Source organism: Dendrobates tinctorius, unplaced genomic scaffold (genome assembly GCF_039654945.1).
Source record: "Dendrobates tinctorius isolate UK_male_01 unplaced genomic scaffold, ASM3965494v1 ptg000250l, whole genome shotgun sequence".
In the NCBI taxonomy this organism is placed as follows: Eukaryota; Metazoa; Chordata; class Amphibia; order Anura; family Dendrobatidae; genus Dendrobates; species Dendrobates tinctorius.
The window spans coordinates 7,910,492-7,927,273 of record NW_027361917.1 but is presented as its reverse complement, the minus strand read 5'-3'; the positions used below and the strand labels follow the sequence as shown (position 1 = coordinate 7,927,273).

General features: G+C 39.3%; 1 protein-coding gene across 1 annotated transcript; it reads right to left on the bottom strand.

Moving 5' to 3' along the window:
- Positions 1-1,185: 1,185 nt before the first annotated feature.
- On the bottom strand, positions 1,186-9,422 carry LOC141063433 (cystatin-like). Its single transcript, XM_073557461.1, has 3 exons — positions 9,100-9,422; positions 7,044-7,151; positions 1,186-1,388 (listed from the first exon to the last, which is right to left on the bottom strand). Exons 1-3 carry the CDS (start codon positions 9,319-9,321, stop codon positions 1,311-1,313), a joined length of 408 nt encoding a protein of 135 aa, XP_073413562.1. The 5' UTR covers positions 9,322-9,422; the 3' UTR covers positions 1,186-1,310.
- Between the last annotated feature and the right edge of the window lie 7,360 nt (positions 9,423-16,782).

Genomic DNA, 16,782 nt, shown 5'->3' with positions numbered 1-16,782 from the left:
AGAAGAGAGAGAGAGGATTCAAAAAGATTTAAATAAACTGGAGAAGTGGGCAGCAACTAACAGAATGGTTTTTAACAGGGAGAAATGCAAAGTACTACATCTGGGCAATAAAAATGAAAAAAGCATATATAGAATGGGAGGAATAGGGCTAAGTGACAGCACATGTGAAAAAGACTTGGGTATACTAATAGATCACAGACTGAATATGAGTCAACAGTGTGATGCAGCAGTAAAAAAGGCAAATGCAATTCTAGGATGTATTAACAGAAGCATACAGTCTAGATCACGTGAAGTCATTATTTCCCTCTACTCCTCTTTGGTCAGACCTCATCTGGAATATTGTGTCCAGTTTTGGGCACCACATTTTAAAAAAGACATCAACAAACTGCAGCAAGTTCAGAAAAGAGCGACCAGAATGGTGACCGGTCTGCAAACCCTGTCTTATGAGGAAAGGTTGCAGGATTTGGGAATGTTTAGTTTGCAAAAGAGAAGACTGAGAGGAGACTTAATAGCTGTCTACAAATATCTAAAGGGCTGTCACATTGTGGAAGGATCAACTTTATTCTCATTTGCACAAGGAAAGACTAGAAGCAATGGGATGAAACTGAATGGGAGGAGACACAGATTAGATATTAGAAAAAACTTTTTGATAGTTAGAGTTATCAATGAGTGGAACAGGCTGCCACGAGAAGTGGTGAGTTCTCCTTCAATGGAAGTCTTCAAACAGAGGCCGGACAGACATCTGACTGGGATGATTTAGCGAATACTGCCTTGAGCAGGGGGTTGGACCAGATGGCCCAGGAGGTCCCTTCCAACTCTACGATTCTATGATTCTATGATTCAAACACATCCCCACCATCCACCTGCTCATCATACAGCAGCAATATCCTAGCCAAAGTAATTACAAAAGCATTAGTGGAAACGCAATGATTTACAGAACTTTGACCAAATTTTGCCAACTTTGATTAAAAATGCTCGTGAAAGTGAACACAAATCCGAACGTGCTACGTTCTTGCCAGATTTGAGATTGGCGAACGTTTTCCAAACAAGTTCGCTCATGTCAAGTCAGGACTTTCAAAACCAAGAAATGATGGGACTGGTTTTCCACAATGTTGGGAGACCCACACATTACTTACACAATTTCTTTGCAGGCAGCAATATTAAAATAGCACAAAACACAAAAAAAAAGATATTACATGTTTAATAGTGAGAACACTCTACAAGGGCTTTGGCATGCAATATTATTGAAATTATTTTTCATTTTTCTAAAAACAAATTATAAGATGGAATTAGCAGGATAGATCTTGCTATTAGTTCTTGCTGCAATAACCTTTTCTCAGCTCCTTCTGATTTTTCCATGCAACAACAAGAACTTCAAAAAAGCATCTCTGTAAAAAAAAGAAAAGTTAAAAAACATTTCAGCAGTTTAATTAACGTTTTTAGCATCGTAATATACAATTTAAAAATTAGAGCAAGGCAATACAATCTGTAACATACCCAATAACCTCTTCTGACCTGGGCCAACAGATGCCCAGCTCCTGTTTTGTACTGTATATTTGATTGCTGATTTGACCATGGCTTGCGTGTATTCTGACTGCTCTTGTGTCTTCTGATTTTTTAGCTTTACTGCTCTCCTGGTTTTGACTTAGCAACCAGACAACTCATGCCATCCTGCACCGTTGGCCAGCATCTGACTCTGTGGCCCCAGATCAGAGGCCCCTGTGCAAGTCCTGATCCCTGTACAAGGGTTAAAGAGTGAAGACCAGGGCAAACCCTGGGATCTGGTAATCGAATTGGTTTTTGCTAAGCCTGTCCATAGTTGCCATTTTTAGAATTGCCAGATGATCACTTTATATTACACATGGCCAGCTTAAAGGGATTATCCAGTCCAAATTGATGTCTGCCGTCACTCTGTGTGGCTGCTGTTACGTGTTACAGAACCACTCAGCACCCAGAATATGTTGCGCAGTTATATGTATGTATAATAGGTTCCATGTGAGATGCATGTCCCTAATGCATCAGTTCACAGGCTGCGCCCCTGGGCAGAGGGGACACGATATTCTCCTTTTGTCCGCCCTTCCCCCACCTTTGTAATTCCCACAGTAAACATCGGCAGGCTCCGGCCACCTGTGGCTTTTCTAATGCATGTCTGGCCTGCCGCTTTTCTATTGGCCGGCCCTCTGTATCTGTGTGATATATTCTGTGTCCTTTGAGTAAAGTGTTGTCAGACTGGAAATACAAGGAGAAGCAGTGATCTTTTATATGCGCCCATGTAACCAAGGAATTCCAGCCAGCGTCATTCATTCAGACTCCAGCCAATGCTGAGCGGACCTCCGAAAACACGGGGTGGTACTGAAAGAGGTACCCCAGCTTGGTAGACCCCGTTACAGCTGCAGACTTTTGAATCCCACCAGCGCACAAGCTGTGCTCTGAGGGGATTTGCCGGTTTCTGAGCCAGAAGCGGAAGGTATGTATGCATTGTACATACTCCCAGCCAGAACCCGCCTACTGGGAGCAACTGCGCCCTCTACACAGCCACGCCCACTGGATGGTCATGGCACTAGTCGGAGATGCGGCCTCTGGCTTGTCCTATGTATAACACATACATATCTTCCGTTCCTGGCTCAAAAACCGGTGAATCCCCACAGCGCACAGTGCCTGACGGAAGTCATAAGTCTGCAGTCACACAGAGTGACTGCAGATTTATCGATTTGGACCGGACAACCCTTTCAACAAACAGCTTAACCGTGTTTTCTATGGTGGTTTTTGTGGCTTTTCTTGCACATTTTTTTTCTGTTGCTCAAATATGCTGTCACTAAAAATACTTCAAAATCAAATGCATAAAATACTCAATTCTTTAAACGTAAAATGTAAAAGAAAAAAGTTTCTGTAAAGGAGGCCTGAAAAAGATTGTCAGCAGAACAATGTGAGATGAGAAAAGTCATCAATTTGCTAACAGAAAATACAGTATATCTTCCATAACTGCTCTCTTCTATCCGTCTTACTTTTACAGTGGGAAATTTGGAAATTTAGGTAACAATATATTTACTTGTGCAGGATTTGTGCTACTTTTGTAAGAAAAATACACAGTGGTTGTGCCAAATCATGGTAAAAGGTTTGCAGGTTCAGTAAAACTTAAAAGGGTTGTCTCCTACTCGGACTACCCTCTTCTAAATTGCTATATTTTGCTCTTAAATAACTAGCAACAGCCTTTACTCACTGTCGGCGCTGTTCGGCGAATCTCCGAGGCTCCTATGACATTAGGATCTGTCAACAATTAAGCCAATCAACGGCCACTTCACTTTCTCTTGCTTTGGGCAAAACTGACACCGGGAAGAAGTGAGAGCTGCTGCTGCTCTCTGACTTCCTCTGAATATCAGCTACATCAAGGAAAGTGGAAGTGGATTTGTCGTTGATTGACGGCATGGCTCATGTAACTTAACGTCACGTTGAACCTAGAGACATGGCGCTGCAGTTGATGGAACAGCGCTGGCACCGGAGGTCAGTACAGGCTGTTTTTATTTTGCATGAGGGAATATAGCAATTGAGAAGCGTTTGTCTGTGTAGTGAACAACCCCTTTTATGCCAATTTGCATAACTACTTTTTCTGTGATGATTTAACACCACCAAGCCTGCACATAAAAATAATTAGTGTTTTTTCAGTCACTTTCCTTTCTTGTCTTATGGCATTAGTTGATGTTATTTGATATCATTGTAAAGGTGGAGAAGACTGTGTAACACCCCTCTGAAGACCTCTGTTGTTTAATATGTGAAAAATGTACTGGACAGTATTGCATGTTTTTATCCTCCTGGAGGATGCAGTTCCTGTTATTCAGGGGTAACAGGGTTAACTGTAGGGTCAGCCCCCTGCTGTGGAGGGACCTAGGTTTTATTGCCTGGTTCGAGTTCAGTTGGCATGTAAAGGTTTGGGCACCACTGGTCAAAATTACTGTTATTGTAAACAGTCAAGCATGTTGAAAATGAAATGATCTCTATAAGGCCTAAGTTTAAAGTTGACACATTTCCTTTGTATATATATATATAAAACTTTTTCATCTTTTACATTTTAAAAATTAAAAAAAAAAAAATGGGCCATTGAAAATGTTTGGCCACTCTTGGAGACTTGTGCACTTAGATAACTTTGACCAAGGTTTCAGACCTTAATTAGCCTGTTAGGATTATGGCTTGTTCACCATCATTCACAGGAAAGGGCATGTGATGAAAATTTCCCAAGTTTATAAAAACCCAGCCTCCTCTAATCTTGTGCCAAAAAACATCAGCCTTCAAAGCAACTGCCTAGCGCTCTGAAAATGAACCTGGAGGAGGCCCACAAAGCAGGAGAAGGATATAAGAATACAACAAAGAATTTTCAAGTTGCCCCTTCCTCAGTTGGAAATGTAATTGATACATGACAGTTAACAGGGAGTGTAGAGGTCAAGGTAATGTCTGAAAGACCAAGCAAAATTTCAGTGAGAGCTGCTCATAGGATTGCTAGACATGACAATCAGAACTCCTTGATTGCAAAAGACCTTCAGAAAGATTTATTAGACTCTGGAGTTGTGGTACATTATTCTACTTTTCAGAGACACCTGAACAAATATGGCCTTCAAGAAGGAGTCATCAGAAGAAAACCTATCCTGAGTCCTCACCATAAAATTCAGCATAAGAAATATGCAAAAACAAAAAAAAACTAAACAAGCCTGATGCATTTTGGAAACAAGTCTTGTAGACCAATGAGATTATAATTGATCTCTGCGGCCACAATGATCAAAGGTATGTGTAGAGAATAAAGGGCACAGAATGTCAGGAAAATAATATTTCCACAACCATTAAGCATGGGGGTGTATCAATCATGCTTTGAGGTTGTATTGCAGCCAATGGCACATGGAACATTTCACGGGTCGAGGGAAGAATCGATTCAATGAAATTTCAACAAATTCTTGCTGCAAACATAACACCATCTGTAAAAAAGCTGAAGCTGAAAAGAGGATGGCTTCTACACATGGATAATGATCATAAACACGTCAAAATCCACAACAGACTATCTCAAAAGGCACATTCTGAAGTTTTGCAATGGCCCTCACAGTCCCCTGACCTTGACATAATTGAAAATCTGTGGGTAGGCCTATAAATAACAGTGCATGCAAGACGACCCAGTTATCTCACAGAACTGGAACAGTTTTCCAAGGAAGAATGGATGAAAATCCCTCAAACAAGAATAGAAAGACTCTTGTCTGGCTACAAAAAGTGTTTACAAGCTGTAATGCTTTCAAAAGCGGATGCTGCTAGGTATTAACCACGCAGGGTGCCCAAACTTTTGCATTGGCTCATTTTCCTTTTAGTAATTTTTAAAATGCAAAAGAAATACTTAATTTGTATTCCTAAAATAGAAAGGAAATGTGTCATCGTTAACTTTAGACCTTTTAGAGATAATTTAATCTTCAACTTGCTTCAGTGTTCACAATAACTTTAATTTTGACCAGGAGTGCCCAAACTTTTCCATGCTACTGTAAATACATTGGATAGTACCACCTCCCCTTTCCTGTTTACTGGGTGTAATTCTCAGTATCATCTGTATTATCCTGTATATACACTGCACAGTATCACTTCTCCTGTCCTGTATACTGGGTGTAGTTCTCAGTATCTGTATTATTTTGTATATACACTCAGTGTCGGACTGGGGTGCCAAGGGCCCCACATTTCAACTACATGCAAAGGTGACAATATCCTAAATCACAAATTGATATAACATTGAGCTGGGTACATTGGTAAATGAATAAATTGCCGCCTTTATCTGTACTTTGTGATTCAAGTATATTATGCCAAGTACTGCTCATATAAGAGGTGGTGGTCCACTCTTGCAGAGGGGCCCACCGGATGATTCTCCTGTTCACCTGTGGGCCAGTCCAAACCTGTTTACACTGCATAGTACCTCTTCTCCTGTCCTGTACACTAGGTTTAGTTCTTAGCATCTGTATTATTTTGTATATACACTGCACAGTACCACTTCTCCTGTCCTGTATACTGGGTATCATTCACAGTTTTGGTCTTATTCTGTACATTGGACACTGCACAGTACCACTTCTGTCCTGTGGCCTGTAATATAGACTCTTCACATATGCCACTTACCATATGTATCTTGTATGCTAGGTATAATACTCAGTATGTCTTTTTCTATATACCATCTGTAAATTTGCAGACATTCTTCAACAAATTGATGTTACTTTCTGCTGCTCTGTCATGTGAATAAATAGTTTTTGTCCTTTTTTACATTTTTATTATGCAGGTGCTAATACATAACATGCACAGTTGAAAAAGCGCGCTCAGCCCTTCCTGCCACCAAGGCCTTCTTTAAATGGAGTGTCCAAAAGTTTTAAAACTGTTTAAAAAATACTGACTCTCCTCCCGCTCCATCTCCTATTGTTGTTCACCAGTTTACATGGCAGCCGGGAGGGGGACAGTAATTTTGGCGTGTCATTATTGCTGCCATGTAAACGAAGCATTGGCACTAAAGCAGTATCGGAGGAGGGCGGGAGCGGTGACAGGTGACAATTGTGGTTTATTGTCCACGGTTTTGACAAATTCTTTTGTTTTCACTACTGGACAACCTTTTTTCATTTTGTGGTCTTTGTGATTCAACGCTATTTCGAAGACATGTTACGAAGGCATGGTTTCTATTTGGGGGAGTGAAAGCTTTAGACCTTCCTTCATTTTTGACCTAGTTATCAAGAAAAAAATAATACTATGTTGGCAACCTCAAAGGAGAGTTGCATGAATTTTTGCATCCTGTATAACTACATTTTTTTTACTTTTTTAAAAAACTTTTTTCTGCAACTAAACGTATAAGACAGCACATATTTACAAAAAACATATAAGCATTTATTACAGATAAGGAGATTTTGTGGATAATCTGCACTGCTAGTATTCCATATAATAGATCCAAGTTCAGATAGAAAGTATTTGCGGTTCATTTCTATTGAGCCAACGCGTTTCAAAGTTCTACAGACGTCTTCACCAGGACAATACAATGCAGTTACATTTACCTGTCTTGTGGTTTTCTGATTTTGGCATTCTTCTGCAGTAAATTCATTTTCAGAGCAGCGACTGACAAGTGCTTCAACTTCCATGGAATATTTCATACCAGCAACCACCTAATGCAAAGAAAGTACAAATGACAAGGATATTACAGTAAAGCAATGGTCAGCACTGCTATGTATAAAGAAAATTACGTTCTATGAACGCCACCTACTGCAACTGCGGATGTTTGAGGCAGATGATGGCTGAATATTTCAGCCATCATCTGCTTCAAAAGATATGAGCTCGGCTTGAGAGTCCACATCAAAGTCAGGGAGCCAACATATGACGTAACTGTACGCCATTAGTCTGGAAGGAATTAAAAACATTAAAAATATGTAGTTTGTGTGGATGAGACTTTAAAACAGACTGAAGCACAGAGTTTTTGACATTTTATGCAGTGGTTATACGACTTGATATTAGTAAGCTGGCTATTTAAATTATACACATTTCTATATATGCAGGGCGAATATTATTATTCCCTCAACAACAACAAAAAATGCATGAAAAATTCCTAATATTGTTGCAAATTTTTACAAAATTGTGCAAAAGTTTGCCTTGGCCCACTTCTTGTTCAAAAAATGTGTGTGGCTTAACAAAAGGGCATCTTTGCAATAAATTTATTAATAATATATAATGAATGCCAGAAAACTGTTGCACATTGCAGCAGAAATTTAACCAGTATACATTACATGTTCAAGGGCACAAACAGCCCAAAAATGTGCCAAATTTAACGAGAGGCATGTACCTCTTAATTCATTTGGTGTAGGAAGTGCCAGTTTGAGAAATTCTCCCCCACAGTGTTCAGGTTTATGACATTTTTCTGGTGGTTTTGGAATCAATATTTCTAACAACATGCAGCTTTCTGAAGCTTTAGGCATTTTCTTCATACATTTTTAAATATACCTGCAATGATATCTGGAAGAACTCTCTATAATTGAAAAAATATCAGAAAAAAGTTCTAACTGCAGGCATATTTAATATTTGCTTTAACATGGCACAATGAAATCTTACATTCAGATTTTTGATGTAGGCACAGTAACGGCTTTTTTATAGGACCGTATTTTTGTTCCCAATGCTGTTCATGAAAATACAGACCGCACTCGAACAATGTTATATAATGGGGCAGTGCAAACAAGTGATTTTTTTTTCCCACTGGCTGAATCTGAGCGGGAATAAAATAGTGTCATGCACTAAAACACAGAAAAACACAGTAAAACAAATGTATAAAAATACTCTGCTATAAAAAAGTAACAGTAAACAGCAAGTGCTAGTAAAAAGATAACAAAACAGGGTATTTGGTTGATACGTTTTTTGCAAAAAATGTATACTAAGCCGCTCTACCAAACGTCAAGGTATACCCATATCAGAGCAGTCCCTAACCAATGTATTTAAAAACCTGACCATGTGTATAGTACGTATGTGAGCAGGAGTCAGAAGGTAATGTCCGATGTGGACACACTGTGGAAAATGGCTTTTATGTGCATAGCCCACAAGGGAGGGGTGGAAAACCTCCCTAATCTTGCAGAAACAAGAAACCAATTGAATACAAACACATGGGCCATGCACACAGTGAACAAGTCTGTAGGACAGTGTTCACACCACCAGAAGACTGAAACACAGAAAAACACAGTAAAGCAAACGTATAAAAATACTCTGCTATAAAAAAGTAACAGTAAACAGCAAGTGTTAGCAAAAAGATAACAAAACAGGCTGTTTGGTTGATATGTTTTTTGCAAAAAATGTATACTAAGTCACTCTACCAAACGTCAAGGTAACCCCATCCCTAACTGATGTATTTAAAAACCTGAACATGTGTATAGTACCTACATGAGCAGGATTCAAATAAAAACGGTCAGCAAAAAAACGGCAAGTGTAAAAGAACCCTAATGCATAGGTCACCCGTCAAGGCTCTTAAATGGTTTTCCTGCTGAAGCTGTTACACCTAGTGACATATAATGACAGCTGTAGCTGGGAAACCCTTTCTGTGCATCATATGATGATGTAATTGCACTTCTCACTAACCTGACTCCTTATCCGGATAATTTTGCTGACACTGGTGATGTACCCGTCTTTGTTGTACTTGTTGTACTCTTCCTTGGCGTACCGCAATGCCTCTTGTGCATATTTATCATTTTCATTAACATCTCTCCAACCTCCCACAAGGGCCATTTTCTTGTTTTGCGCAAAGCCTTGTGAACATAGAGCTAATGTGACCACAAAACAAATTTTCCAGAACACGGCCATCTCTGTTGTTTCCCTTTAATTTGTCTGTGCCTCTTGGTGCTTGCAGTTCCTAGTTTTCTTCCAGAGTGAGCAGAGGAGAATGACCTTCGGTATTTAAGCTGATGAGTCTCAGTGCTTGCCAAACCCCTCTGAATCACATTTTTGGCATCCAGCAAGTTTTTAAACAGAGATTTCAGAGGAAACATTTCCAAAATGCATGGGGTGCTTCTTCTCTCATGTCATATTGTTGTACTTTTGGCTCAGTAGGAAGCATGGAAAATATCTGAAGCGACACAAAAATAAGGAAAGTTCAAGTCTTACAGTAATTAGGACAGGAAGTTTGTGTTCTCGTGTGCGTGCCTGTTCTTAATTTAGGTTGGGATTTCCGAAATAAAAGTGTCTTTTTTTCTAGTGAAGAGAAGAGGCATTTTGCAGGGAACATAGACTATGTGATGCTGGTTTCCGGAACACGTTTAGTAGTGGGGACTTACATGCGAAGCGTGTGCCAGATTTATCCAATTATTAAATTCAATGTAAGCCAATAATGAATGTTGCTGGTCATATTATTTGTAATCGGGTATTTAAAGGCTCACCATTAATTCTTTTTTCATAATCAAACTCTATAATTACATATTGATACCTTCATTATAGACTATATAACACAGTTTTGTCTCAGTACTCCATTGATTTAGCTCTGTACCTCCATTGCTAAATGGCAGTCCCAAAGTGTACAAATCATGCATTGACCACAGCCATAAAAATAAACGTATGTGTTACTACTTTACAGTGAATGTGGAGTTCTTCCTTTCCTCCTCGCTGTGTGATCTCCCATGGTCCTTACAAAGTACTATTTGCTCATGTAGACAGAACCTTGACAATTTCCAGCTCCACTAGTCTCATTGTTGCACCTGTCTCTGAACACATGGAAAACAGTATGGAGTGATGATGACCCTGCAGCCAGGCAGAATCATAGGTTTAGAATAGAGCACATTGTATGTGAACTCTGGAAATAAGACCAAAAAAGTGTCTTCGTGGGGGATGGGCAGGTGACTGGTAGGTGCAATTTAAGCTGCTTTCCCATCTCCACTAAAAATAACTATATGCAAATGCTAGGACAACTTCAAAAGGGTTGGCCCTTGAAGGAGTTAGCCACTACAGTCCCTTTCATGTGAACTAACTGCCGTGGATAAAGTCTTCTTTAATAAATATGTTTCCCAAATCGTTCTGTGACCAGAGCTGCTCCCTGATCAGGTGATCTCTGGCTGAGAATCCCCTATCATCCAGCGATGTCACATCAGATTCTCCATGAGTTTCAGACTCTGACAGGTAGGTGTGGCTTGCTGTGTGGATGGGTGTGGCTTATTCAGCAGAGCTCACACTGCTCCTGTGCATGCTGCTGCAGACACAGATCTTTCTCCAGAGCTTTCCTTGTATCTTTATGTATACATCAAGGTATATACAGTTGAACCTAGACGTTTACATGCACTATATAAAAAGACACATCTGCATGTTTTTCTCAATATCTGACATGAAGTCAGAATAAACCTTTCCGTTTTAGGTTAATTAGGATTACCATAATTATTAATATTTGCCAAATGCCAGAATAATGAGAGATAGAGAATGTGGTAAGGCATTTTTATTACTTACTGCAAAGTCAAAAGTTTACATACCCTAAGATTACTATGCCTTTAAACAATTCTGGACTGCCCATATGATGATGTCATGTGTTTGGAAGCTTCTGATTTTTCCTTTTTTTTTACAACATCTGAGTTTGTTAGAGACACACTGCTTCTTTGTGTAGTATGATGGGAAAGTCTAAAGTAATCAGCCAAGATATCAGCAAGAGAATTCTGGACTTACACAAGTCTGGCTCATCCTTGGGTACAATTTCAAGATACCTGAAGGTGCCTCGTTCATCTGTATAAACAATTATAGGCATGTACAAACTAGTTGGAAATGTCCAGCCATCATATCACTCAGGAAGGAGACGGGTTCTGTGTCCCAGAAATGAACGTGCTTTGGTCCGACATGTACATATCAACCCAAGGACAAAAGAAAAAGACCTTGTGAAGATGATGGCGGAAGCTGGTAAGGTTGTGTCAATATCCACAGTGAAACAAGTACTGTATCAACATGGGCTGAAAAGCCACTCTGCAGGAAGAAGCCATTACTCCAAAAGAAACATAAAAAAGCCAGATTAATGTTTGCAAATGCACCAGCAACAAATACCTTAATTTTTGCAGACATGTCCTGCGGTCTGATGAAACTAAAATTTATCTTTTTGGGCATAATGACCATCGCTACATTTGGAGGAAAAAAGGAAGAAGCTTGGAAGCCTAAGAACACCATCCCCACTGGGAAACATGTGGGTGGCATCATCATGTTGTGGGGTTGTTTTGCTGCAGGAGTGACTGGTGCACTTCACAAAATAGATGGCATCATGAGAATAGAAGATTATGTGACAATATTGAAGCAACATCTCAAGACATCAGCCAGGAAGTTAAAGCTTCCAAATGGACAATAATCCGAAGCATACTGCCAAAATGGTAACAAAGTGGCTTAAGGATTACAAAATCAATGTTTTGGAGTGGCCATCACAAATCCCTGATCTCAATCGTATTGAAAATTTATGGGCAAATCTGAGAAGGCAGGTGCGAGCAAACCAGCAAATGCGAAACATGTCGGGGAGGCAGCTGTTTAACCTGTTAGAGCAACTAGTCCATATTGCTGACATATGCCATAGAGTGGTCTGTGGCCACCAAGGCTAAAACACCATTGACATTTAACAATTTAATGTCCAGTTACTTTTGATAGGCCTCATAATGGGAAGTATTGAATAATACCCCCCTAAGACTAATCAGAGTAATCAATCACTAAAAATACCGCAAGGGGAGGGATTGAACAATACCTACCCCCATGTGAGACTGTTTATCCTAAAAAATCTAAAAAGGAAAATAAAGCAGAAGAATTGATTAATACTTACCCCTGAATAATAGCCATCAGGCAGTTGAAATTGGAATAGCAATTTTATTGTGAGAGGAGGTATTGTATTCACCCCTAATGGCTATTACAATAAGTTGGGACCTTACTATCTAATATGTTGGCACCCTTGAAATTGTTCCAGAAAATGAAGTCTTTCGACCAAAAAAATTATTGTAATTACACATGTTTTGTTATACACATGTTTATTTTCCTTTGTGTGTATTGGAACAACACCAAAAAAGAGGAAAAAAGATAAATTGGAAATAATTTCACACAAAACCCCCCAAAATAGGCCAGGCAAAATTGTTCACACCCTCAACTTAATATTTGTTTGCACACCCTTTGGAATAAATAACTGCAATCAATCACTTTCTACAACAAGCTTCTTACACCTCTCAACAGGAATTTAAATAATTTGGACCACTGTTTTGCAAACTGCTCCAGGTCTGTTCCGGACTCATTACTGACCACTTCAGAACTCTCCAGTCCTTTGTTTCCATCAATTTCTGGGTGACTCTTAAAGTATATTTGGGGTCATTGTCCTGCTGAAAGACCCATGGCAAAAGCACTAACCCAACTTTCTGACACTGGGCAGTACATTGCGATCCAAAATCCTTAGATAATCTTCAGATTTCATGAGGCCTTGCACACAGTCAAGGCACCAAGTGTTAGAGGCAGCAAAACAACCCCAAAACATCTTTGAAGCTCCACCATATTTGGCTGTAGGTGATGTGTTCTTTTCTTTGTAGGCCTCATTCCATTTTCGATAAACAGTATAATGATGTGCTTTATCAAAAAGGTCTACCTTGGTCTCATCATCAGTTCTCTTCTACTTTTTCTCTTCTCCATGCTTAGCGTGAGACACACAGACACACAATGAAAAGATTGAGTCAACTTCTCCACCTTTTAACCTGGTTTCAGGTGTAATTTACATATTGCCCACACCTCTTATATGCCACAGGTGAGTTACATTGTTACATACGTTGAAAAAAGACCTGGTCCATCAAGCTCAACCTTTCTCCATCAATTCTACATTTTATCACTAAATTATAACCCAAAATGTTATCCAGCCCTTTTTTAAAAGCCACTATAATGTCTGCCATTACCACTTCTTGTGGTAGGGTATTCCACATTCTGACTGCTCTAACTGTAAAGAAGCCTTTCCTATTTAGCTTCCGGAATCGCCTTTCTCCCACCCGTAATAAGTGCCCTCTGGTCATTAGTATGGTCTTTGGAAGGAATAAATCATGTGCCAGTCCTTTGTTCTGACCACATATATATTTATACAAGTGATTTAAAAAGGGGTAATAATACTTTAGGATCGAGGGATTTTATCCCTCTTTTTATGCACCCTAAAATCTTGCTTGCTTTTGCAGCTGCTGCTTGGCATTAATGACTGCTTCTCAGCTTACTTGTAACCAGAATACCCCAGTCCTCCTCCTGTTTTGTATTCACAATTATACTCCCATTTACTGTATATGGAGCAATAAAATTACTCAGTCCTAAGTGTATTACTCTACATTTACCTACATTAAATCTCATTTGTCAAGTGTTTACCCATTCAGTCATCTTATTCAGATCATTACGTAATATTGTAATGTCAAGGTCAGAGTTTTAATATCCTACATAGTTTGGTGTTATCAGCAAAGACTGACACATTACTCTCAGTTCCATCCACAAGGTAAAGAGGGTAAACATAATTGGTCCTAGAACAGATCTCTGCAGTACCCTACTGCTGACTATATCCCATTTAGAGAACGTACCGTTTATGATAACTCTTTGTTTCCTGTCATTTAGCCAATTCCTTACCCATCTGCATATAGTTTCCCTCAGTCCCTGCTTCTGGAGCTTCAGTATAATTCTGCTATGTGGTACAGTATCAAATACATTTGCAAAGTCCAGATAAATCTCATTAGCCGCATTACCAACATCCAGATTTGCACTTATCTCCTCATAGAAACCCAACGTGTCGGTTTGACACAACTTATCTTTCACAAGTCCGTGCTGGTTGTCAGTTACTATATTATTCTCTGCAATATATTTCTGCAGGTCATCTCTTATAATGCCTTCAAAAACATTGCACACTACTGATGTCAGACTTACCGAACAGTAGTTGCCTGGATCCACCTTCTTACCTTTCTTAAATATTGGCACCATGTGAGACATCATCAAATCTTGTGGCACCAACCCTGTTACAAGAGATAAACACAAGTCCGAACTATGAGGGGCTGAATGAAGAGAACAAGAAAAGCAAGCTAAAATAATTATGCTTTACTAATACACAGTTAAAAATGTCATAAAAGTGATAAATATGCATATAACAAAAACCTGAGCTCCCTAACTGGGGGGACACTGAGCTGTGCCACTATGCCATAATTAATACTAAGAAGGAGTTGCACAAAAACAATAAGGTAGCATAGTAACCAGTGTTACTTAGTATCAGTAATACTAAGAATATAGTGCATAAACCATGTAAATTACTAGGCAAGAGTACTGTAAGGGTTAATAACTGTAAATGAAACATTACTAAAATAGAAGTATGGAGCACAGCTATAGAAGCACCTCAGTGTCCCTCCTCACCCCGATGCACGTTTCGCATTGCATTGTCAGGTGACGTCACTTGTGGGGGCAGTGCTGGTCTCTGCTTTTTCATCAAGCAGGGTATTTTTCTTACAGACAGTGCGCTCTCTTGCCAGCTCCTCAATTCAGATCAGAACGTGAGAGCGAGTGCACTGTCACTGTGCATATTGCACAGTGACAAGAATCTAATGAGCATAGGTTGGAATTAACAACCGATGCATGCTCAGTAGAAAAGGAACTAGTCCAGCCCCTGATACAGGTGTTGTGCTTTGTTTCCGGGAGGGGGCAAAAACTGTTGGCAGCCTTTACCCCTGATGATGACTTGTTTGACTCTGGTTCTCAAACAAAAAATCATCACATCACAAAGGAAATAGTAAAAAAAAACAATAAATAAAGCAATTACACAGAGTAGTGATGGAACAATATGGCCTTTTTAATTAAAATATATTAGAAAACAGATAAGATTTTTACTTTAAGTAGGTAGACATTTAGGATTAAAATACATTTCAGTTCCGCACCACCCATTTACGACAAAAGCATGTTGACTTTGTGCTTACATAATGGCATACTCACTAGAGGGGTTAAGCACTTTTATACTTCAGTTCCCTGATCAGAAATGTAAGTACGTACATCATCTAGTGTTTCTTCATGTAGTTTGTTTCACATAAAATGTAGAGCTTTTTCAAAATGTCGTGGATTACGTAACTTTGCGAGTTAATTTTTGGCAGAAAACGTCTAATTACACTCCAATCTTGAGTCTTTTAAAAATAAAGATCTTTTCCAATTTTTCCTTCAAGGTCAGTATATGCACAGAACATACAGTGCAAACATATTATCGAATATTACGTAGCTCGTGTTCTCGTTTTTCAGTTATATTTGTGCAATTTATCGTAAAATTCTAGAACCTTTAGTCAGTTAGTCGCATAAACAAACATCGACACAAAATCTTGCGGGAAAGGAAAAAAATGTTTGTTTTTTCTTTTTGCTTAGTAAACATTTTCTTTCACTGGCTCCAAGCAGGGAAAATAAACACAGAACAGCACATTTTCCGTGTTTACAGTGGAAATATCCATTTATCCTCCTCTTTGTTTGCAGGCCCTCTTACCTCACAGAATATGTAAAATACATACAGTTGTGCTCAAAAGTTTACATACCCCGGCAGAATTTTTGCATTCTTGGCCTTTTTTCAGAGAATATGAATGATAACACCAAATCTTTTTCTCCACTCATGGTTCGTGGTTGGGTGAGGCCATTTATTGTCAAACTACTGTGTTTTCTCTTTTTAAATCATAATGACAACCCAAAATACCCAAATTACCCTGATTTAATGTTTACATACCCTGGTGGTTTTGGCCTGATAACATGCACAGAAGTTGACACAAATGGGTTTGAATATTTCCATTTCCCTTATTGTAGTACATTTGGCCCTAAATTAAAAAAAATGGAGGCCCTATATCTCCATGGTAACATAAAATAGACATCACACTCTTAACAACTGAGAAATCTGTGTCAGTGAGGCTTTAAAAACCATATTCATGATTATTGTACAGAACTTTCTAGGTTATCAGTTTTGAATCTATGCTAACAATCCACAACAAATCAGTCACATTTGACCTTGGCCTAACATTTCGTCATAGTGACAATGCGCTCTTTTGCTGCCTCTAATCTGAGGTGATGAATGCGCAACAGATCACACTGCCATTGCACAGTGTAAGTAAAGAATGAGTAAGCAGAGACAAGCACAGCCCCCGCAAGTGACGTCCCTTCAGACCAGAGCTGGCAAGAGCGCACTGAGAAGAACAGTGCACAGTGACAGAAATCTACTGAGCATCCGACCTAATTGACAACCGACCCCAGCTCAGTGGAGCAGGGACTACCCTTTGAAATGGAGGTCACTGATGAAGCTTTGTCTCATGAAGG

Bases quoted from the DNA above. Each gene is read 5' to 3' on its own strand.
- LOC141063433 (XM_073557461.1), bottom strand. From the start codon at position 9,321: ATGGCCGTGTTCTGGAAAATTTGTTTTGTGGTCACATTAGCTCTATGT. The intron at 7,152-9,099 runs GTTAGTGAGAAG...TCTTTGCATTAG, and splicing joins TTATCCGGATAAGGAGTCAG to GTGGTTGCTGGTATGAAATA. The intron at 1,389-7,043 runs GTAAATGTAACT...TTTTTTTTACAG, and splicing joins ATCAGAAAACCACAAGACAG to AGATGCTTTTTTGAAGTTCT.